The sequence below is a fragment of the Musca domestica genome, unplaced genomic scaffold (genome assembly GCF_030504385.1).
Source record: "Musca domestica strain aabys unplaced genomic scaffold, Musca_domestica.polishedcontigs.V.1.1 22, whole genome shotgun sequence".
In the NCBI taxonomy this organism is placed as follows: domain Eukaryota; kingdom Metazoa; phylum Arthropoda; class Insecta; order Diptera; family Muscidae; genus Musca; species Musca domestica.
The window spans coordinates 511,236-535,462 of record NW_026712262.1 but is presented as its reverse complement, the minus strand read 5'-3'; the positions used below and the strand labels follow the sequence as shown (position 1 = coordinate 535,462).

At 34.3% G+C, this 24,227-nt stretch overlaps 2 protein-coding genes across 4 annotated transcripts in view; one reads left to right on the top strand and one right to left on the bottom strand.

Moving 5' to 3' along the window:
- Positions 1–24,227, bottom strand: part of LOC101897671 (katanin p80 WD40 repeat-containing subunit B1) — a 77,023-nt gene that overhangs the window by 32,965 nt on the left and 19,831 nt on the right. The window lies entirely within an intron of this gene.
- Positions 11,436–13,838, top strand: LOC131802653 (uncharacterized). 2 transcript variants are annotated; one of them, XM_059123043.1, is made up of 5 exons: positions 11,436–12,119; positions 12,192–12,313; positions 12,371–12,511; positions 12,571–12,783; positions 12,855–13,838. In XM_059123043.1, the coding sequence occupies exons 1-5, from the start codon at positions 11,816–11,818 to the stop codon at positions 13,401–13,403; spliced, it is 1,329 nt and encodes a 442-aa protein (XP_058979026.1). In that variant the 5' UTR covers positions 11,436–11,815; the 3' UTR covers positions 13,404–13,838. The 2 variants fall into 2 exon arrangements, with proteins under 2 accessions (XP_058979026.1, XP_058979027.1); XM_059123044.1 differs by having other exon boundaries at positions 12,571–13,838.

Here is a 24,227-nt window from a genome sequence, read left to right as displayed (position 1 = left end):
TTGTCTCCATGAAAATTAGGTCGGCAACTTCCGTCAAGAGATTGAGGACGCTCATCTCCATGGCGAAGTCAGAACTAAAATTTGTTGTAGGAATCATCACAGGTCACGGTTGCATAAGGGTCATAACTTCTAAGTAGGGCGGCGACGAAACCGATGGGAGAAAATTATGCACGATCTGTCTTCATTCATCCACACTGAACCAGCAGTTATTCTTCAGTTAGCCAGAAGACTAAAGTGGCTGAACGCGACAACACGTAAACTTCTTCGTGGATCATAAACCCCTTTTCCATCTCCTTCAAATATTTACCTTCTTCCTATTAATTTTAGAGGGAACAAAAGACTTTCAAAATCGTTAATATTAGTACAGCCATTGCACAATGGACCTACATCCAAATTTTCTGTCCAAAACAATTTCAACGTCTCCATATGTAAAACTTGAAATTTCAGAAATTTAGCCTTCCTTCCTCATCCCTTCACCTAATACCAAATTTAGTAACATTTTGTACGCATATCGAAAGCAATCTACATCTTTCCATCTACTAGACACCGACAGTGATGCAAAATTAGTACAATTTAGAACTTTTGAACAACTATAGTACGCATTTTCAAAACCACCACCAAATCTTAACACCAGATACTAACAGATACCTCAATATCAAATTTTAAGATTCGAGCCCTATGCCATCATTCAAGACCAAATATCGTACCATTTAGAATTTTTTGAACAACCTTGGTACACATTTCCAAAACTATCTCCACATCTTAACCACAGACACCAACAGTGGCATCTATATCAAATTTCAGGATTCCCCAAATTTAGTACAAGTTAGCAGTTTTCGTACATTTTTAGCAGACATTTGCAAAATCACCTCCATATCTCAATCACAGATATCAATCGAGACCTCAATATCAAGTTTGAGGATTCCAGCCCTATCCCTTCACCCAATACCGAATTTAGTACCAAACCACCAGCTAATCTCAAACGCAGATACCAACAGTTATCTAAAAATCAAATTTTAGAATTTTATCTCTATCCAGATCACTTAGTACCATTCTGAACTTTTCGTACAATTATAGTACCATTTCCGAAAAAACCTTCATATGTCCAGGCTCCAATTTACTACTATTTAGTACTTTGAGTACAATTATAGTACACATATCCTAAACACATATTTAGTACATTTCGAACAACCAAAACCACCTTCATATCTTAACCACAGGCATCAAATTTCATGATTTCAGCTCTATTCACCCAATACCAAATTTTGCACCATTTAGTACTTTTCGTACAATTATAGTACACATTTCCAAATCTTCCTCCCTATCTCAATGTCATATGCCAACAGAGACCTCAATATCAAATTTGAGGATTTCAGCCCTATCCCTTCTACCAATACCAAATTTATTACTCTTTAGTACTTTTCGTACAAAGTACAAATTTACAAACCACCGTCAAACACAGATACCATCAGTAATCTAAATATCAAATTTCAGGATTTCAGCTCTATTCTTTCACAAAATATCATAATTTTGCACCATTTAGTACTTTTCCTACAATTATTGAGCACATTTTCGAAACCACCTCCATATGGCTAGACTACACTCGAACAACGACCCTAATACCAAATTTCCGACCTCAAGCACTGTTCATCTGTTCATCCAATACCAAATTGTACTAACTGTTGTACTATTTAGTATCTTTTGTACGCTTTATTTTAACACCATCCCGCCATCAGAGACTCCAATATCAAAATTTTTAATCTCCAGATCAATTCGTTTAACCAAAACCAAATAGTACCGAATTTAGTACCATTTAGCGCAGTTGGTACATTTAGTATACATTTCGAAAAAAAATACCTAATTATATCAATACCACTTCCCAAACTTAATTTTTATACCAAATGTCAAGATTTTAGCAAAATACCAAAAGGTATGAAATTTAGTGATTTTTAGTACTTTTAGTACATTTTTAGTAATGATGGATGTACTAATAATATAATGGGTATATAGTTGTCATTATTTCTTAAATGCAGAATGCAGAAGGTATATGGTCGTAATTTTTGCCTGGTTTCGGTTCACATTGTGACTCAAGGCCCTTGTGACGCCGAATCAAGAAAAATGTATCAATTTCCAAATTTTACCTCATTTTGGAGAAAAATAATCAATATTGGTTGTCAGTCTGAGATGACTGAATAGTTGATATATTCCGGAAGTAAAAATGAAGCGCAGAGAAGATGATAAAATTCAAAATACAGAAGGAAAACATATCCCAATCTCTCACCATCCTGCTTTTCTCAAAGCCAGATAAGTACCATCCATCGAAATTTTAATTTACAAAAAAACTGTTAGTCATACCGGTCCAAGCGATGATGGGGTCATTCGTTTTATTTGTCAAAAGTTGTTTGTGGCCAGCAATTTCATGCGTGCCGGTGCGAGCGAGCGAGTGTGCGTATGTCTAAGTGTGTGCAATGACCAAGAAACCAGACAATTTTTGTGGTTTAACGTCGTCGTCGTTAAAGAAAGTAAAAGCAATCATAACAATTATGTATGACGAGGATTTTGTTTTTGTATTATTAAGTTTTTTTTTTGGCTTTTATGCGTTTGGTTTTTGTTTCTTCGTTTCTAACAACTGAAAGCGCACACACACGCCGATCATTTGACAAAACACAATAAAGGTACGCTGCTGCCACGGCGTTTTATGTAAAGAGAAAATTTTGTGGAAGAGAGAAAATAATAGAAGAAATTACGTTTACGTATTTTTTTTACAATAGACCACAAAAAAAACTAAAAGACCGGCATTTGGTTGTAAACCTAAATACATAGACATGCCGAAAGGGCAGTACATTTTCAATGGCGAACAGATAAAAGTTGATTTGCTATTGTCATAGCTGCCGATGATGGCCATGGAAAATTTTCTTAGACTTATGCTTTACTTTGATTTGTGTTTTTGATGTATTTCGTTACAGTCTAGTTTTTTTTTCAGATAATATTCTAATCCTGAAATTCAAATGTTTTCTATGGTAAAAAAAAACAATAAAATCAGCACTCGATTGTTAGATGACAATTTAGGCGAAAGGGATTTAAATCAATTATTGTCTTTCTAATTCTTAAGAAATTTAAAATTTTACTTTCGAATAGAAGAAAATATTTTAATTTAATTTCTCGGATAAGGTGTCCCAAAAAAGTGCAAGAATAATCCATTATTGATCCACTTACTTGTAATGGAAAATGTAGGTTGTTTAAATGGCCCTGAGGTGATTTATTTGTGTCCTAATTTAATCGGAAATTCGTAAATGGGGAAGTATGACCGTTTGCTGTGGGGACTGCATACAAAATAAATGAAATTTAGAAATCTTAGGTTCGCGTTAGCCGCTGTTGTACATACTCAGATAAGAAAACCTTAAGCCCCGGCCGCATGCCGTCAACTTACAAAATGTTTAAAATTTAGAAAATTGTGGTTCACGATAGCCGGTGCCGGTGCCGGATATACTCAGAGGAGGAAATCTCAATTTTTTCGCACACCAGTTTATGTCCGCATTCGTTTTGGACATACCCATTAGTATGGGGATTATGTCCGCTACTCTCTGAAATTATTTTCAATATTTTCTTGGACATAATCCCCATTCCATTATGGGGGTTATGGCCGAAAAAAAACGGTCTTAACCCCTATAATCGTAATGGGGATTATGACACGGCACCGGATAGCTGCATCTAAAAGGGTTTGTTTTTCAAAATTGGAACTTGAAAGTTACGAAATGAAATCTGGGTTTGAGATTTGGTGGTGGTTTTCAAATGGGCCTTATATTTTTACGAAAAGTTCTGAATGGTACTAATTTGGTATCGGGTAAAGGGATAGGGCTGAACTCCTCAAATTAAATTAAATTAAATTAAGGTCTCTGTTGATGTCTGAAATTGAGATATGGAAGTGGTATTGGAACTATATACAATAATTGTACTAAGTGGTATATAATTTGGTATTGGGTGAAGGGATAGAGATGGAATCCTCAAATTTGATATTGAGGTCACTGTTAGGTTAGGTCAGAGGATACGCGGTTGCTTAGCAACCGCTCCACTCGGAGACCTGCTTGTCCGTTGTGATCATCCGGATGAAGTGAAAGTAACGAAAGAAAGAGAGAAAGAAAAAGCTTATGTTAGAAGGATGTATCCAAGAAGAAGAATTTATCGTGTTGTCTTTAGCCATTATAGTCTCCCAGCTAATTGACGGTTCAGTACTGGAGAGTGCAGACAGATCATGCAGAGTTTGCTTGCCCGTGAGCCTCAGTTTGACTCTAAAAAGAGTTGGATATTGACAGAGTAAGTGTTCCACAGTTTCTATCTCTTCCTCGTCTTGACAAAGCCTGCAATAGTCAGGATCGACACCCCGTACTTTGAAATGAGTATTAGAGATCTCCTTTACTCACCAATTTTTTTTTTTTTTAAAGAAATACTGCCTCTTGCATTTTGCCAGTTATTCTGAAATTTCCCAGAATCTTGAAGAATTGACACAAGGGTGGCTTCACCGAGCTCTCAATCTCTAGAACAGTTGACTCGGAGCCACTTTTTGCCAATTCATCTGCAGCTTCATTGCCAGAGCTGTTGCTATGACCAGAAACCCAGCAAAGCTTTATAAAGGACTTCACATTTTCACTGGTCACTGTTGGTGTCTCAGGTTAAGATATGGAGGTGGTTTTTAAAACGTGTGCTACAATCGTACGAAAAGTACTAAATGGCACTAATTTTGATATTGATTAAAAGGATAGTTCTGGAATCCTCAAATTTGATATTGAGGACTGTGCTGGTATCTGGCGTTGAGATCTGGTACAAAATGCTACAACATTTTGTATTGGGTGAAGGGATAGAGTTGTAATCTTGAAATTTGACATTGAGGTCTTTGCTGGTATCTGGTATTGAGATCTGGAGGTTTTGGAAATGTGTACTATATAAATGGATGTAAGTCCAATGGTAATGGTTTAACTAATATCCTCTTCGGTAAACTTGAAAATAAAATATGTTGAAGACTTTTTGGTGTAAAAGTCTTAAAATTTAGTACGATGTACGAAGTTTTTTATAAAAAAATGTTTTAAACTGAACATATTTTGCATTTTGAGTACTAAAATGGCTTAACACGAACATTTGGAACAAATGTAAAATCTTAATTTGGAGTGTTCGCTGACGAAATAAAGAGTAGGTGGAAATTTGTTCGATATCGAATGCGAGAGTTCGACTGGCGCCTGTATTCACAAAAATTCATGTTGTCTCCTGGCTAAAATGGAAAATTTAGTTTTTATCTTAGGTAAATATCGAATTCATTACGATTGAAATTGGTTCGACGAATTTTAACTTTCTTTTGTTTTGAAAAATTCCGTGCTCTTAGAATGCAAACTATAAATATTGAAATTATATTGGAGAGATACAAAAACATTCACATGATACATTAAAAACGAATCTGTTTTTTAATCCGCAAATCTTTTCAAAACCTATATATTTTTCTGCAAATTATTTTTCCATTCAAAAAATTCGCTAAGCCTGCATGAGTTTCCTCATGTGACCACCCAGTAAAAACACAAATTGCAATTAATTTCATAAAAGGCAAAACTGAGACTTGGTCACTTTCATTTTAGTAACGAAGATATAAACCATAAATTGATCACCTTTTTTTTCGTTGCTGCCTTATCAGCAAATGAAAAAAATTAAAATTATGAGAAGCCACTTGCGTGAAATTGCTTATCTATCTTCTTCTTCTTCGTACGCACTAAATTCGAAATGATTGCAAACATTTATTTACACTATGAAGGTCTATGTGCAAAAATTGCTCGAAGATATTTTTAGAAAACTTGTGCCAATTTTGTGTGCCAAGAAAACGCAAGAGAGCAACATAGAAAAAAATGCAGACAAGAAGATAATCTCCTGAAGACATTAATAATTACATACAACAACAAGATTTGAAATATGTTTTGGGAAATAGGGAGCAACAATTACAAAACATTATTCTTTTTTTGTCCAAATCAGCATTACATCGTACCCTTTAAATCTATACAACGCCCCCTATTAGTAATGAACTTGTGTGGAAATGAAAAACTGTCCTGGAGCATATGTTTTTATATAGCGCATTTACTATACCGCAAAAAAAATATTATAATTGTATTTTTTATTAATCCCATTTATATTTGAAAAAAAAAAAAACAATTAATTCCAGCCTGAGCACTTTTTCCTTATATGATTCATACCCGACAGTAAAATAATAACATCATCGTTTACGACTCTTTTATATATAAACAACACACATCGGAATATATATATCTCTCCCTCTCCAGTAAAAACAAACGGAAATTCTGAACGTGATAAAACCTGAACACCGCATTATTTATTTTGGTTTATTTTTATCTGGGACAAAACCAGAAAACTGTCACGATTTATGGTCGAAAAGAAGAGACTTATTTTAAGTTGTTTTACAAACGTCATTGGTGCTGGTGACAAATCGTGAGGTTATTTTTAAGGCGGGTCTATATAATTTTTGAAAACATATTTTTGGCACATTCTAGTTCTGTGGGGAGAAGTGACTGTTAGCTACATTCCCAAAGCTGACAATTCCAAACACATCAGTAGTGGGAATTTCTAGCTTCTTCTTTGCCATTACGAACCAAAAATCGGTAACTTTCAAATGCAAACCCGCAGAGTCTTCAGGAAAATTTACACGGATCTATATAGATCTGATATAGAATCAACGCCCTGACAAAACGGCTGTAGAATCTTGAATTTTGAATTTTACACAAGACGTCAGGCTTGGTGCGTAGGCGTGTGATAAGGCTGGATTTTATAAACATTCGTACTAAAAGGGTACGAAAAGTCTTAATATGTACTATAAATTGAATACTTTGAATTGGTCAAACGGAATTATCTAAAAATTTTAAATGATGGAGTGCAAAATAGATGTACCAAAGGTGTTTTATCGAAAATCGCACTTTAAGGTTATGAACAGTTCTAAATTGGTACCAAACTTCTAAAATGGTACCATTTTTTATATTGGGCTAAAAACTTGTACTAAATCGTACTATATTTGGTACAATTTGGTATTGTGTGAACAGATAATGCTTAAAATACGAAATTTAGTATTAGGGACGTTGTTCATGTGAGATTGTTTCGGAAATTGTACTACAGTTGTACGAAAAGTACTGAATAATACAAAATTTGGTATTGGGTGAAGGGAATAGAGCTGAAATCCTGAAATTTAATATTTAGATGAATGATGGTATCTGTTTTTGACATTTTGGGATGAATTAGAAATGTGTACTATAATTGTACGAAAAGTACTAAATGGTAGGAAATCTAGTATTGGGTGAAGAGATAGAGTTGGAATCATAAAAATTGATATTGAGGTCCCTGTTAGTGTCTGAGGTTAAGATATGAAGGTGGTTTTGGAAATGTGAACTATGATTGTACGAAAAGTATTAAAGAGTATTGGGTGAATGAACAGAGCTGAAATCTTGAAATTTGATATAGATTTCACTGTTGATGCCAGTTTAAGGTATGGAGGTGGTATTGGAAATGTGTACTATAATTTTATGAAAAGTACTAAATAGTACCATATTTTTGGTACAATTTGATATTGGGTGAACAGGTTGTGCTTGAAATATGAAATTTGATATTAGAGTCATTGTCCATGTGTAGACTAGACATGTGGAGATTGCTTCGGAAATGGTACTATGATTGTACGAAATGTACCGAATGGTACTAAATTCGGTATTGGGTGAATGAATAGAGCTGGAATCGTGGAATTTTAATGTCTGTGGTTGAGAGAAGGACCTGCTTTTGGATATGCGCACTATAATTGTAATAAATTTGGTAATGGAAGCTGAAATCCCTAAATTTCATATTAAGGCCACTGTAGTATCTAATGTTGAGATCTGGTATTGAGTGAAAGGATAAAACAAAAATTCTGAAATTTTATATTGAGGTCGCTGCTGATTTCTAGAATTTACATATAAAGATGTTGAAATAGTTTTGGATAAAAATATTAGATGTGGCCCTATTGTGTTGTTGTTTTATTAATATCCTCCTCGGTATACCTCAAAATGAAAGACTTTTTGTCGTAAAAGATAAACATTTTCCTATCATTCCTTCCGAAAAAAGGAACAACTGGCATATTATATAAAACCTTGAAAGTCTGAAAATTTAGTACGATATATAAAATTTTAAGTTGGACTTTTCGCTGATGAAGCAGCGGCCACTTGCTAGTATTAAATATAATAGGAATATCATTCTGTATTTAGCGCCATCTATACTTCAACGCATATTCCCTACATCGAGTGTGGGGTTACGGTGCTCCGATTTTTTGTAAAATTCATCTGTGGTATCTTCCTTCCATTTCCAAAAAGCAGGTAAGCAGGCCGAACTTTTAATCCCCGCCACCATTTTGAAGGAACATGAAAATTTCAACAAAAAAAAATCCGTAGAAAAATACCTCTCAAATGAAACCTCCATACGAAGACGTGTTCTTTCATAAGTAATTTTCTGTCATAAACTGTAGTACCCATACGAAATTCTGGTGAATAATTCCGCTAAAATCATCAAAATACCGAATATCGGGAGGTATCATTATATGGTGGCTATACGAAGACGTGGCCCTGCATACTACGAACTTTAAATACGAAATTTGAAAATATTCCGATAAAAATATTTCTAAAATCATCAAAACTATCGAATATAGGGAGATGCCGTTATATGGGGGCTACATGAAAACGTGGACCCCTTATATGGGTCCATACGAAGACGTGTTCTTTCATAAGTAATTTTCTGTCATAGACTGTAGTACCCATACGAAATTTGAAACAATTCTGGTGAATAATTCCGCTAAATTAATCAAAATACCGAATATCGGGAGGTATCATTATATGGTGGCTATACGAAGACGTGGCCCTGCATACTACGAACTTTAAATACGAAATTTGAAAATATTCCTATAAAAAAATATTTCTAAAATCATCAAAATAAAGAATATTGGGAGGTATCGTTATATGGGGGCTATACGAAAACGTGGGCCGATATAGCACATTTCCAACTTAACCTGCCTACTGACAACATACACATTAGCCTCAATCCCAGAAAAGCTGTCCCTTAACGTGAAAGTTCAGATTTTTGATGCAGCTATGCCAATAATGTACCAATAGAAGGTGCATTTAAATACATTTTTTAACAACAAAATTATTTTTGTCAGCAAAAGTAGAAATGCAGCTACGAATAATCAGTGCAGAATTCATGTTTGAGCTCTAATGGAGTCAAATTTAAGCGTCATTGGGTTATCATTAATGCATCGAAAGCCATGTATTCATAGTGTCGCATATCGCAAAGTCCTCAGAAATTTCAATTGATTTTTTTAAGTCTCCGATTTTTTTAAAATTCCGAATCCAATATGGAAAAGGCAAGACTCTTTAAAAACACAAGGTTAAAAATAAAATATATTTTTCTTATTTTTCATACTATTCCAAAAAAAATCTTCTAAAAATAGATTTTATGGATCGATCACCTCAAAAAAAACAGTCCCCAATAAAATATTCCGATAAATTACTTTTGACCATAACCATAGAAATTTTTCAAGGTTTTGCTCAAAACAAATCCATAATTCAAAACTGTCTCCATCGACAAAAAAAAATAATCAAAGAATATATAAAACCCATCGAAAGCATAAATCCAAAATTGCTAAAAATGATAAATTGAGCGTTTCTTAATTTTCGAGAAGTAGAAAAAAAAAACAACGAAAAAAATTAAAAGCAAGCTTGACTGCGTATCAATAATAACCGTATACCAACCAAACAACCGGAAATGTGAGTTCTATGAAACGATTTTTTTCTTCATTTTCGGTTACCAAAAACGGAACAATGTGCGGGGCATACGAAAAAAAAATAAAAGAAAGAAATTTCGTTAAAACATTGTAGAAAATCGAAATAATTAAAATACGATAAAGCATGTTTTTCATCGTGTGTGAGTGTGTGTCTGAGATGATGACAAAAATAAAACAATAACGGCAGAAAGCGACAGAAAGAACGCCGACCAGCTAACCCAACCTTCTAACTTTTTCTTACCTTTGCCCACACCAACAACCAAGTCGTTGTTGATTAGATGGCACAAATTAACCCAGTTTTGGTTTTTTTTCTCATTTTTTTGTAACACAAAACAGAAAATAAAGAAATTATGCAAATGTGTTGTTGTTGTTATTTTTGGTTTATATGAAATGTTGTTGTATAAAATTCGAAATGAAATTATAGAGAGCCGAGACTGCCGACGCCGCCACCGTGTATGCCCCATCGTCTAATTTTCAACATCGACAATCATCTGTGTATGTATGTATATTCGTATGTAGCTATGTACCACCACCACTTTGCTAGTCTAATGACCGAAATAATTGTCGAAAGAAATCTGCTAAGAGCTAAAGACAAGAGACCAAATATATCAGCATCAGAGATGGAAAATGACACTTACATGACATTTGTAGCATACAAAGAGCATGTTGGTTGATTTTTTTAGGTCAAAACTTGGAAACTTAATCTCGTCCGGCAATCTGTGATTGAATTTTATCGGTATGCTGTCCGTCGTCCATCTAAATCTTGTAATTAAATGATACAAAACTTAAGTACCCACCACACCCACATCTAATATGCGACATTCCAAGTCTACATTTCTACCACACCTTACGATTGGTACGACCATTCCATCGGCTTCCATGGACGATGGATTATATAGACCAAGAAATATACGTTTTGGCAATGTTCAGATTCGAGAATTTAAACTCTGTCCATAGAACAAGAAATACAGGTTCCTTGTGAGACAGAGAGATTGAGAGAAAGAGAGGGAGGGCGAAAACCACTTTTGATGAAGTTCGATTTTTCACGACAATGTAATTTAATTAGCCACAATCTTGAGCAAATTTCAGACTTTTGTCGGTGGAAACAATCGCAAGGTCGATTTTTCGAATTAGAGATCATAGATTTTCGACTTCTTCTTAATTTTGGACGAGCCAACAAATAACTTGGTTTTATACCCTCCACCATTCTATGGAGGGTTTATTAGCTTCCGTTTGTAACTCCTCGAAATATTCACGATAGACCCTACAAAGTATATATATTCAGGATCAGCGTAAAATTCTAAGACGATTTAGTGATATCCGTCTGTCTGTGTGTATGCCTGTCCGTTTGTCTGTCTGTCTGTTGTAATCACTCTATCTTTCGAACGAATTGAGGTAGAAGTATAAAATATTGCACACATGTGTATTTTTCCAGTAGACAGGTTGAGTTCGTAAATGGGCCATGTCGGTCCACTTTTTCGTATAGCACCCATATAACGGTACCTCCCGATATTCGGCATTATGTTGATGATTCTAACGACATTAGTTATCCGAATTGTTTCAAATGGGTACTACAACTTATGCAAAAAAATCGTACACTGAGGGAAAAATCCCGTTGCGAAATCAAGCACGTATGTTGTCATTTTCGCAACGACCCGTTGTTATATTTTTCAACAACGGCTGTTGGTGAATTGTGCACGAACGTGCTCAAATTGACACCGAGACGTGGTCAACTTTCGGTACCAACAACAGCCGTGCTTAATTTGTCCATTTGTAATATTGGTAATTGCAGCCGATTACACACGAGTAAAAAATGACAACGGTGGTGCATGATTCACACACGGTCGTTGTCAATATGACACCGGTCGTGTATGAATTATGCACCACCACCTGCATAATGATGCACCACCGTTGTTACTTTGTACACCGACGTGCATGAATCGTACACGATCGTTGCCATTTTAGCAACTACCGTGTATGAATCATGCACCACCGTTGTCATTTTTTTTACTCGTGTGCAATCGGCTGCATATTTACCATTTTTTCCGTGTTATTGAAAGAGAAAGGACGCATTGTGCAAAAAATTTATTGAAAATGAATAATAATTCGCAAGATCCTCAAAATATCATTGGTGAGTTGTTAGAAATCGATGGCAATATTGTTGTGGTTCGCGATACAAACCATTGCAGCAGTCAAGATGCGGAAAACAATGAGGACGATTATATGTTAAGGGAGTTCTTAAAAGGAATAAATATGGAGTCGCTTTTTGAACAATTAAAAGGTAAGTAAATAAAAATGAATTTTTCAGTTAATCAGTGTAATTAACAAAGAATTTTCTTTTTTGTTCTTTTAGCATCACATGTAACATTTCGCAGCTTGCAGTACTTGAAAAAAGAAGATTTAAAGGAAGCAGTGCCACCATTGGGACTGCGTGTTGAATTCAGAGAAAAGCTCTTTGCTTGGAAAAAACGAAAGGTACGTATTATTTGTTTTACAGAGTTGAACTCAGTATTAATATTGTCATAACAATAGCTCGGGATTGATGACGAAACTATGTCAGTTCCATCTAAAATAGGTGAATGGTGGAAACGCAACGAGACACCTGCAAGTACTCCTGGTACTCCCGACACTACAGGTTCGAACTGCTCAAAAGCCAAAGGAATTTTGTCAGAGGTAAGGTAAGAGTAATATTTGTGTAAGCATAGTTAATGTAGTTTTTTTATTTAATATAGGATCTAACGGAATTGTTAACACATACCTCGAAGGGGAAACTAGCGCTTGAATGTAGTAGCGTTAATAAGAAATTAAGTGACGAGCAAAGAGATGATATAATTAATATAATTATTGAAGATATTTTAACCAACAATGTTACTCTTTACACTCAAGACTATATGCGCATATTGGATGAAATTTGTTCCGTTTTTCCTCTTGAAAACGAAATGAGGGTAAGATTAACAATATAAACAACGTATCTGATTATGTAGTTTCTTAACTTATAATATGTCTTTATTTTTAGGATTATTATTACATTTCAAGAAAAGGAAAGAACAACGCAAGCGGAAAACTTTATGCCAAGTATAGAAACAAGAAGTCCAAAAGAATAAAGCTTTTGATTTCCGAGCCTAGCACAAGCAAAGCAGCAACTCACACATCTCCTAATTTTTGTAACAAAGATGTTCCCGAAATTGATGAATCAGTTGAAAATTCATTGAAAGCTTCCTTACTAAGAGAATGTAATGATTGGGGATCGATCTGCGAAAAATGGAAAAGATCTTTTAACATACGGCAAAGAGATATAAAAAATTTAAGTAGCCATACATTTCTCCTTGAATGGACGAAGTTGTCCGATGCAAGAGCTTCAGAATTGGTAAGTAGCCATGAGCTATTTATTTGTATATGGATACTAATGTTTCGTTTTAGGTCAACATTGATTTCGATATTATGTATCCACAGAAAGGCAATCTTCTACTTTCTAAATGGGACCAATTTAAGAAAAAAATTTACAATTATTATGGGAAAAATATTCATAACGAACATTGCAAACAACTCTTCGCAAATGTTTTGACGGCAAGCAGCATAGGTAAATTTTAATTCCTGATTTATCATAAACATTAAAAGTAATATTTATTTTATATTTCGGTTGCAGATGCTCAAGATTATATATACGCAATACTGTTGAATTCAGTTTTACCATCACCTGCTAGGTTTAAATGTGGAAACGGTAAATTACGAAAAAAAGTAACAATTCGCAGGAAAGTTTCGTACTGCGACTACCGACAATTAACGATTATAAAAGGCAAATTGATACAGTCACTGAAAAGTATTACAATGCTGGATTAACTATACAGCCATTTATAATTGTGGAGGGTTTGTCCGATTTCAATATAAAAGGTTTTTATGTTTTTTTTAACCACAATTTGTTAAAATTTCAATCGTTCCTCGAATGTTTAGATACATGTTTTAAAATTTTTCATGCACTTTCTTTAAAATATCCAAATGCCTGCCAAATTCCATGGATTTTTATCCAAAAATATTTTTATGAAATTAATACTGTATATGATATAAAATCAGTTAATTTGACTTCACTTATTAATTTCTGCAACAATAATTAAAGTACAATTCAAAATGTATATTTGCTTTCGTTGCCGTAAGCATTTTGATAAGGCAAATCTTTTAATAGCTCATTTGAAAACAGACCATTTAATGTCCACTAAATTTTTAAAAGTACAATGCGTTCAGGACAACTGTAAGCAAACATTTACAAAATTTACGTCATTCAGAATTCATTTAGAAAAACTTCACAAGAATCACACAAAAGCTCCACCAATGGTTAAAGCCATTAATGTGCCAGTTGAAATGTCATCATCAAAAGAAAATGATTATACAAACAGTGAAACTGTTATTAACAACAATACAATAGAAAAGGATTTAAATGTTTTGAAAAAGAAAACCTTATATCTGTCTTTACAATTACATGGTCAAAGCTATATGCCTAGAAATCATGTTATAGAAATACAACATTCTGTTTCAATTCTGCTTTCATCCATTTCATGTACAATTGAAAAATATATAACTGATCATCCAAATTATGAAGACTTAAGGTACTTACTAAACTTTTGTAAAAATCCTTTCGAAGAAACTAGAACGGAATATAGACTTTTAAAAATTTTAAAAGAACTAAACTTTTATGATGATCCAAAGGTTTATGTAATTAGCAATCAAGTCTCGGAAATTGTTATCAGCGGAAATCCCAGTTTAGGTCCAAAGTTATCCAATATTTATATAATGCCACTGAAATTCATGATAAGTGCCCTTTTTAAAATTCCAAATCTCTTAGATTTGACATTAGAAAACTCCAAAAAATTCCTAAATTCACCTGTTTTACAAAATTTTACAAACGGTGAGTTATATAAAACTAAATTATTAAAATATCAGTACAATTTAGTTATTCCCTATGTCCTTTACATGGATGATTTTCAAATTAATAATCCTCTTGGAACCCATACATTTTCCATATGTGGTTGTTATATTAGCTTTCCTTCAATGCCACAGCACTTGTTGTCAAAACTTGATTATATATTAACTGCTGCGTTTATACCATCAAAGGATTTAAAAGAACGTGGAAATGAAGTTTCATTTCACAATCTTGTAGAAGAGTTAAAAATTCTAGAAGAAGGGGTTGAAATTTGTGTTCAACAAAGTGTTCAGAAGGTGCATTTTATTTTAGGTGTAATTATTGGAGATAATTTAGCAGTTAATAGTATTTTAGGCTACGTGCAATCATTTAACTCTAAAAGATTTTGCCGGGTATGTAGAAGAAAAAAGTCCCAAATGCAATTCGACGCAATTCAGCATTTAGATAGTTTAAGAAACCAAGAGAATTACAACTCAAATGTATTGGAAAATAATTTTCAAGAAACAGGTATTAAAAACAAGTGTATCTTCGAATCTTTACCAAATTTTAACGTCACTGAAAATTTTTGTTTTGATATTATGCATGACATTTTCGAGGGCATATGTGTCTACGATATGTCTAATGTAATTCTCGGGCTGATTCAAGAAAATATTGTTACGTTAGATTGTATTAACAGCAGAAAATCTTTATTCCAATTTGGAGAAATTGAAGTGGGAAATAAATCTGGACCACTAGATTTATGTAGATTGAAAAACTATAACTTAAAAATGACAGCTAGTGAAACTATGTGTTTTACTAATTTTTTACCTTTAATGGTAGGCGATTTAATTCCTTTCTCCAACGATCACTGGAAAGTTTTTATAATATTATTACAAATAATCGATTTACTTTTAAGACCAAGTTATATAGAAGACGATTTAATAAAATTGGAAGAATTAATTAGAGATCACCATTCACTTTATATAACATTATACGGTTCGTTAAAACCGAAACACCACTTTCTTGTCCACTATCCCACAGCTATCCGAAAATGTGGTCCCCTTAAATATCTCTGGAGCATGAGATTCGAAGCTAAACACAAGGAAGCAAAAGCCTATTTAGGAAATACTACATCAAGAGTAAATCCCTGTCGTTCATTATCTATTAAGTCTGGATTGAAATTTTCCAATTTTTTATTAAAACACGAAGATAACTTAGAACCAAATGTTATCATTAATACGCATACCATCGAAGATTTGGCAAAAGAGGAATATTGTTACAAAAAAAGTAAGCCAGTTTTAAATTACCAAAATTGCAAAGTGTCTGATGACATTTTTTTTAAGGGAACTAGGTATAAAAAAAACTATTATTTAGCAACAAATAATGCCGCAATTGAACTTTTCAAAATTAAACATTTAATAATTGAAAATGAAAATGTTTACATTTTATGTAACCAAGTAAAAGTTAAAAACTTTGATTACCATTTACAATCGTATGAAGTTGGTTCTCTGAATGAGGATACAATTTTTTTAATACCAATTTTAGATTTTATTACTTACCCATTTCACTTATATCCTATGAATAATGGAAAAGTTTATTTCAGATTTAAGTTAATTTAATTTGTTTCTATACATTGAATATATGTAATTCGAATTGTTTTGTTAAATCAAATATGTATTTATATTGAATTTATGTAATTGGTTTCGTTCAATAAAATACTTTTCAAAAAATGTCGTTTCTTCTACTAAGGGTATAAAATGGAAAAGGAACGGATATCAAAAAATGACCACCATTGATTTCAATCTGACAACGGGCGTTGACAATCCGACAACGGAGCGTTGACAATCTGACAACGAAGCGTTGACGATCTGACAACGAAGCGTTGACAATCTGACAACGGGGCGTGCTCGAAATGACCACGTATGTGCTCATTTCATGCACATCTGTTGTTGAAATCGTTGCCAAAATCTCGGTGTCAAAATGACAACAGCGTGCTCATTTTGACACCAAACGTGGTTGATACACTATCATACACGGATGTGGTCATTTCATACACGGATGTTGTCATTTTTTCTCTGGGTGTATGGCCCCATATAACGGTACCTCCCTTTATTCGGCATTTTGATTATTTTAGCGACATTATTCGCCGGAATTGTTTCAAATTTCGTATTTGAAGATCTTAATGGGTACTACAGCCTATGACAAAAAGTTACTTATGCCCCTCCCCCCGTATAAAGCTCATCATTTTAACGTTATTTTTTTTCGGAATTTGTTGAAATTTTTCTAGTTCCTTCCAAATGGTGGAGGGTATTAAAAGTTCAGACCGTCCGAAAATAGATGCCTTTTTACTTCTTGTTTCAGCAAAACTTCAAAATGATCGAGCGGAAATACTTCTGAGAGGAGAAAAAAAAAGAAATCGTTTTCGAGTGGTAGTAGTAAAATAAGCTCTAAGAGCGGAAACTTACTCTATTTTCAATATTTTGATTCCCACTGGAGTACTCTCAAGGGCTCCAACATTAAACAAAAGAGTGGATATTAAACTTCTTGAAAAAATTCTACTTCTGCTCGGGAGTATTTTTCGATCGGAAATAGAATCGAGAAAAACTGAGATCTTTAGATTTTTCAATCCAGGAGAGTTTTCAAACGAGAGAGAGATACAGGCGAGTTTGTCAAATGAGAGAGGAGAAATAAGCGCAATCAGCCGTTATTCCAAAACCTTTGGATAACCTTTGTGGCAGTTGGATAAGTACTTACTTCCTGGAAGAGGTGCCAAATATGGGTTTTTATACCCTCAGCCATATGGCTATAGAGGGTATATAGCATTTGATACGAACAATAGGTAAATTATCACAACAACCATGTTATACCTCAGTTTTTTTTTTTTTGCGGAATCCATTTCAGGACTTTTGGAGTGGATCTAGAGGTGCCCGTCTGTCTTTCTGGATAGCTGATGCTCACGTTATTCTCCAAGGGAGTATCCGATTTCATCTAAACTTTGTACATCATAATATCGTAATACCACAACGGGTCAAAATTTTGAATACCCACAACCCTCATGAAATGAAATATGAGGATGTTTTTTAATATGGGATTAATTGGTTCACTCCCAATAAAATGTCATCATCAACAGAACCATTGAAAAGTAAAGAAGCGACTTAGCCGAAACCCGCGTCGCAGTGGCCGAAAAATGGCTCATGAGCTGAACATATCGAAATATTCCATTCGGCAAATATTGAAAAATGAGCTCGGGGTAAAGCCATTGAAATTGCAAAAAGTGCAAGAACTTACACAGCAACAGAAAGAAAATACACTCAAAAGAGCTAAAAAGTTGCTTCGCTTGGCCGAAAGTGGTGAACTGCCGAATTTAGTTTTCTCCGATGATAAAACATTCGTTGTCCAGCAGTTTGCAACAAACAAAATTATCGTGTTTACTTTCCAAAGAGGTCACCTGAAAATGTGCACCTTCGGTTGACCAGAACTCAAGTGCCGGCCATGGTTATGGTGTGGGCCGCCATAACAGTCGCTCGTATAAATCGACCGTGTCATCAGAATAAATGCCGAACTTTATCGCGAAAATATTCTGTAGAGTGTATTAAAGCCTTGGACACGCAAACATTTTGGCCGCAGACCTTGGACATTCCATCGGACTAAGCACGCGCCACTCAAGAATGCTTACAAAATGAGGTTCCTAGCTTCATTTCCAGGGCACAATTGCCACCAAAATTCCGGATACCAAAAAAATATCAAAAGTGTCGATCACCTCAAGCAAGCGCTTCGCCGGGAATGGGCCAAAATACCGCAGAGCAACATTCGGGCAGCGTCTGACGGTTTCATTGGCCGTTCGAAGGTTATAATTCGTGCCAAAGGTGACCAAATAAAACAAATCTAGACTTATTCTAAAATTCCGACATTTTTTGCTTTCATGTAATGTAAAAATTAGAATTTAATCTTTTACTCCTATGAATTCTCCCGCTCGACTTCGAGCGAGGTCTGATGCCCTCTATAGCCATGTAGCTGCAAGTATAATAATAGAGGTAGAGGTTGTGAATGTTTCGGCTGGGCCGAAAATAACTACTTTTATGTTATTTTTGTTTAAATTTCGCTTTCCCTCTCTCTCTCTCTCTCTCTCTTTTTCTTGGGATATAAAAATCCCTAGATTTTCTAAAATGTTGGAATTTAGCATCGCAATCCCTGCTGATGGCAGAATATACATAACACATCTTACTCCAATAAATGATTCACATTGAATTACAGGAAATTATTGACTAGCCCACTTTTACATCAAAGTAAGTTCACCGCATACAACAACAATTTTATAACCGCAAATATTAATATTTCCTTACACTATCTTGAGGTCTGTTAATAAAAACAAAATAGTTAAGAGCATATGGAGATACCAAATATAATAAACACACATATAAACAGTGATCTAGTTGGAGGGTCAAGAAAGAAATAATTCTACAAATAACAATCGATTTATTTAATGAATTTGTAACCAGTAAAGAAAGTCCTAAAGTCGGGCGGGGCCGATTTTATGATACCCTACACCACTTTGCTAATTTCGTAGAGCCCCACATAACAATTAAAAGATTTTGTGGGAGAATTTAATCATACACGCTATGATTACTTAAAATAATAATAGTTCAAAGGACTAAATATGCCCAAGCATTTGTATCTTTTAAATTCGGACTTGTATCGCCCATTTGGTGCATAATTTGAAATCAGATAAAGATATATATTGGAGCTACATCCAAATCTGAACCGATCTCGATAAAATTTGGCAAATATATTTCTGAGCTATTTTGATATATTTGATTTGATATATTTCCCTGAATATCGTTGTTACGGAGTGCATCTTGCGGCTGTGGGTAACAAATACAACAAATCAGATGAACAATATATATGGGAGCTATAGCTATATCTGAAACGATCTTCACCAAATTTGGCATACTAGCTTCTAGACTCAATTCGGTCGCATGTGCCAAATTCCATCCCATTTGGGCAAATATTAGACGTTTGGTGTACAAAAAAAGGTAAATCGGACGAAGTTATATATAGGAGCTATATTCAAATCTGAAGCGATATCGATAAAATTTAGCAAAGGTATTTCTGAGCTGCATTTGATATATTTCCCTAAATATTGTTGTTACAGAGTGCATGTTGCGGTTGCGGAGGGCAAAAATAACAAATCGGATGAACAATATATATGGTAGCTATCTAAATTTTTACCGATTATCTCCAATTTCAATAGAGTTCGTCCTTGGGCCAAAAAAATGATTTGTGCAAAATTTCATCTTAATCGGATAATAAATGCTACCTGCATTTTGTTCACAAGAATACATGGACAGACCGACGGACTGACATGCATAAATCAACTCAGAAAGTGATTGTATGGAGATCCTCAAAAGTAACTATGGGTCTTCCTCGCTTCCTTCTTCATGTTACAAACAAATGCACACAGATATAATATCCTGACCACCTTGTGGTGTAGGGTATAAAAATATAAACACATTTATAAACACAAATATAGCTGGTGAGTCGCAAAAAAAAGGTGTAGAAATAATTCTCCAAAAAAATATTTTCAATTAATGAGTTCCTAAAAATTTGAATTTTGCAAACTTTTGTAACAGTAAACAATTTCTGAACCAAGTTCATTCATATAAACAATTAACCTGTTAAGTAGCGGATATTTTTTTTTTTTTTTGAATATGAAACCCACCCGTCTTTGAAACACTTGAAACATTGTGATTTTTTTTGCCTCTCTAAGCTCAATCAAAGGAGTAGTGACCCGACAACAATTGTGGTAATTTCGGTGTTATTGCACTAGGGTAGAATATTGCCTCCGTTGTTATGTTTGATGTTTTGTTTCTTTTTCTTTTTGTTTTTATTTATTTTTTATTTCTTATACAATATCATCAGAAAACTATTTAACATTGAAAAGCAGAACGCCTTTGTGGCCCATTGATCTTAGATCACAACAACTTGTTTTGTTGGCTCGTTGGTTGGGTCTTTGGCTATTCCGGTGCTAAGTTAAGTCATCGTCACCATCATCATCGACAAGTTATGTCCGATTTGCAATAAAAATCAAAACAGACAAAATAGCGACAACAATGGACTGGACTGGCTGGCAAGTGTTGTTATTCTTTTTTTTCAAATCAAGAAAAAATTCCGCAGCTGTTCTGGCCTGGTCATAAGCGTTGTCGTTTGTTTGTTTGCCATGCACGGTTGGCTTGGATTATCATTGAAAGGCCAAAAAGCCAATCAATCAGCCAGCCAGTCATTCATCTAAGAAGCCATTCTTTTGCTGAATTTTGATTATGCTGCCACCTGAATTTCATGGCTTGGCCGGTGATTGATAGAAATGTAACAATGTGAAATATATACATATTTTGCTTACAAGCCGATGTTTATTTTGCATTTTTTCTGCTTTTGTTTTTTTTCTGCCTCAAGTCTAGCTAGCTTTGAGCTGCGTTGTTTTGATTAAATTTCTTGAGAGACTGCCAATTTAATTGTGAAACTACAACACCACCTACGCAGGGTGTTGTTTTATTTTTTTATTATTTTGTTGTTTTCTTTGTTAAAGTCAACGTTTTGTCTCAATAATCAATGAAATGAAAAATCTGGTTGTTCAACTAAACAGCCATACAGTTTCTATGCCAATCTGCTGCAAGAGCAGCATGTTTGGGGAGTGTTGCCAATACAGTCATAAAAAAATATTTTTTATAAGAAAATTGTTCTTTAAAGAAAAAAATATATTTTAAAAGAAAACATAATTTTTTTTAATAATTTTGGGTTTTTAATGGGTCGTCATAACTATAAAGGAGATTCTTTAAAAATATCAATAGAACTATAATTGATATTTTTAAAAGGGGTACCAAATTTAAAACCGTCGAAAAATTAAAGGGTCTGCTCAACTGTAAGCCTGGTTATTTTTAAGGGACCAACAGAACTATAGCTCTTTTAGTTAATATTATTTTTATTATTGGTATAATTTTTATTATTATTTTATTTATTTCTTTATTTAAGAGTAGTAACATCTGTAATCCACGATGTACTAACGGGTATTTATTTTAAGAACATTCAAAGAAATTATCTTGTGTTTTTTACCCAGAAAAAAATTAGGTAGGCGTATGCGCTATTAGTACTGAAACAAGTGACTGTCTGTCTGTCACTGATGGAGTGCAGAATGGCTATTTGGAAATTCGAACTTTAAGGTTACGAAAAGTACTTGACGTCAAAAAAGGTACCATTTATTATTATATAAAGGAATACAGCTAAAAAAAAATTTGATATGAGAATCAAGGTTGGGAAGTAAGTTTGATATATGAAGGTGGAAGTGTGTACTAAATGTGCGAACTGTACTAAATGGTATTAAATCTATATATGAAGGTGGAAGTGTGTACTAAGTGTGCGAACTGTACTAAATGGTATTAAATCTAGAACAGTTTGGTTTAGGTTGAACGAATGAAGCAGAAATTTTGTATTCGAGTCCCTGTTGGTGGTAGGTTTGTTTTTAAGTTGTGGTTTTTGGAAATGTGTACTAGAAGTGCACGAAAAGTACTAAATTGTACTACATTTGGTACAATTTTGTATTGGATGAACAGACAGTACTTGAAATCTGAAATTGTTTACGGAAAGCGCTAAATGGTACTATATTTATACCCTCCACCTTGGAAAGGAGGGTATATTAACTTTGTCATTCCGTTAGTAACATCCCAAAATATTCGTCGTAGACCCCATAAAGTATATATATTCATAATTAGCATAAAATTCTAAGTCGATTTAACGATGTCCGTCTGTTTGTCTGTTGAAATCACGATACAGCCCACATTATTTGACATAGAGCGCCAAAATTTAGCAGAGCAATTTGTATTGTGTGTAGGATGGTTGGTATTGAAAATGAGATATATCGGTCCACGTTCTGGTATAGTCCCCATATAACGGTACCTCCCGATTTTCGGTATTTTGATGATTTATGCCACATTTTTTCACGGATTTGTCTGAAAATTGGTATTTGTAGGTCACCACGTACGTGTGGCAAAACATTGCATGTATAGGTCCACGTTTTGGTATCTGGAATTGAGATACGAAGATGGTTTTGGAAATGAATACCACAAGTGTACGAAAAGTACTAAATGGAACTCAGGTATATGAATACGGACAAATTGTGCCTCATCGAAATAACAGTTTTAGAACCCTGGACTCTTTGGATTAAATCTTTTTCAAGCCATTGAAGTCGATCTAGAGGTGTCAGTTCGTCTGTCCGTTTGTCTGGCTGGCTGATGCGCATGATAACATAAATCGAGTTCAGAGATTGACAATATCGGTCCACTTCTTCTGGTACCTCCCCCAAAATGTTCACAGAAAATAATTCACTTTATACAACAAGAAAGTATAGCCCAAATTTGGGCAAATTCAAATATTTGTATCAGTGTTAAGTCAGGTGCAAAAAATGGACAACATCGGCCCACTCGATCAAGTTCCACCCTCACAAATGTGATATAAAACGCAAAGATCATGTATCAAAAACGTATAGAACTGATCACTCCTTTTGGTACCTCTCCCACAAAGGGCCAACATTTTGAATAACCATGACGCTCATAAAAGTCGAAATTAGCATCCGATCCTTTTCAAACGGGCACGGGCACATCCTAATATTTCCACCGACACAAGATCTAGTATGGAGATGGGATACATCAGTTTGCCCCTTCTTTTACCTCCCCACAACGGGCCAACATTTTAAATACTAATATCTCTCCGAGAATGAATAATAAGAACCCAATTCTCTTCAAAATTCCCCCACAACGGGTCAAGGTTTAAAATAATTATTTCTCTCAGGTAACGTGCAATAAGAATTCGGTTATCTTATTAACACATTCCAACATATCTATTAAAACAAGATTTGGTGTGAAGATGACAGATATCAGCCCACCCCTTCTGGTACCTCCCCCACAAAGGATCACAATTGTCATAACTTGCAAAACAAGTCAGCGATTCTTTTTAAACTTGGTATATCTAAATATCACTCTCAAACAGGGAAGTAATGTGATTGATGATTTTGATGATCATTTATTCGCATTAATAAATATATATTTGCGGATTTTTAAAGAGTGGATTTTATTAATTTTAGGAGAGGGTTCTTTCATTTCAGGGAAGGTCGTCAATTTGGAAAAAAGCTAGACTTCAAGACATTCGGTTTTCGTCTTCAATTAAATCCATCTATCTTTCAATTTTCTAAAATTTAAGTTGCAAGTTTTTAGTCGACCAAAAATGATCGACCTTAAATTCAAAACGTCGACTTAGTTAATTTTTCCTTCAGGGTCTTTTACGACTGCAAGTCAATCAATTGCAAGTCGACTTAAGTACCACTAACCACCCAGTTTCTTGTAAAAAAATTGTTAATCAACTGAAATTTTTCTTCGAGTGTAAACATTTGATTAAAAGCCAGTTTTGCATTTATTTTGTTTTGTGTCTTTTGTTATTATGGGGGTAGAA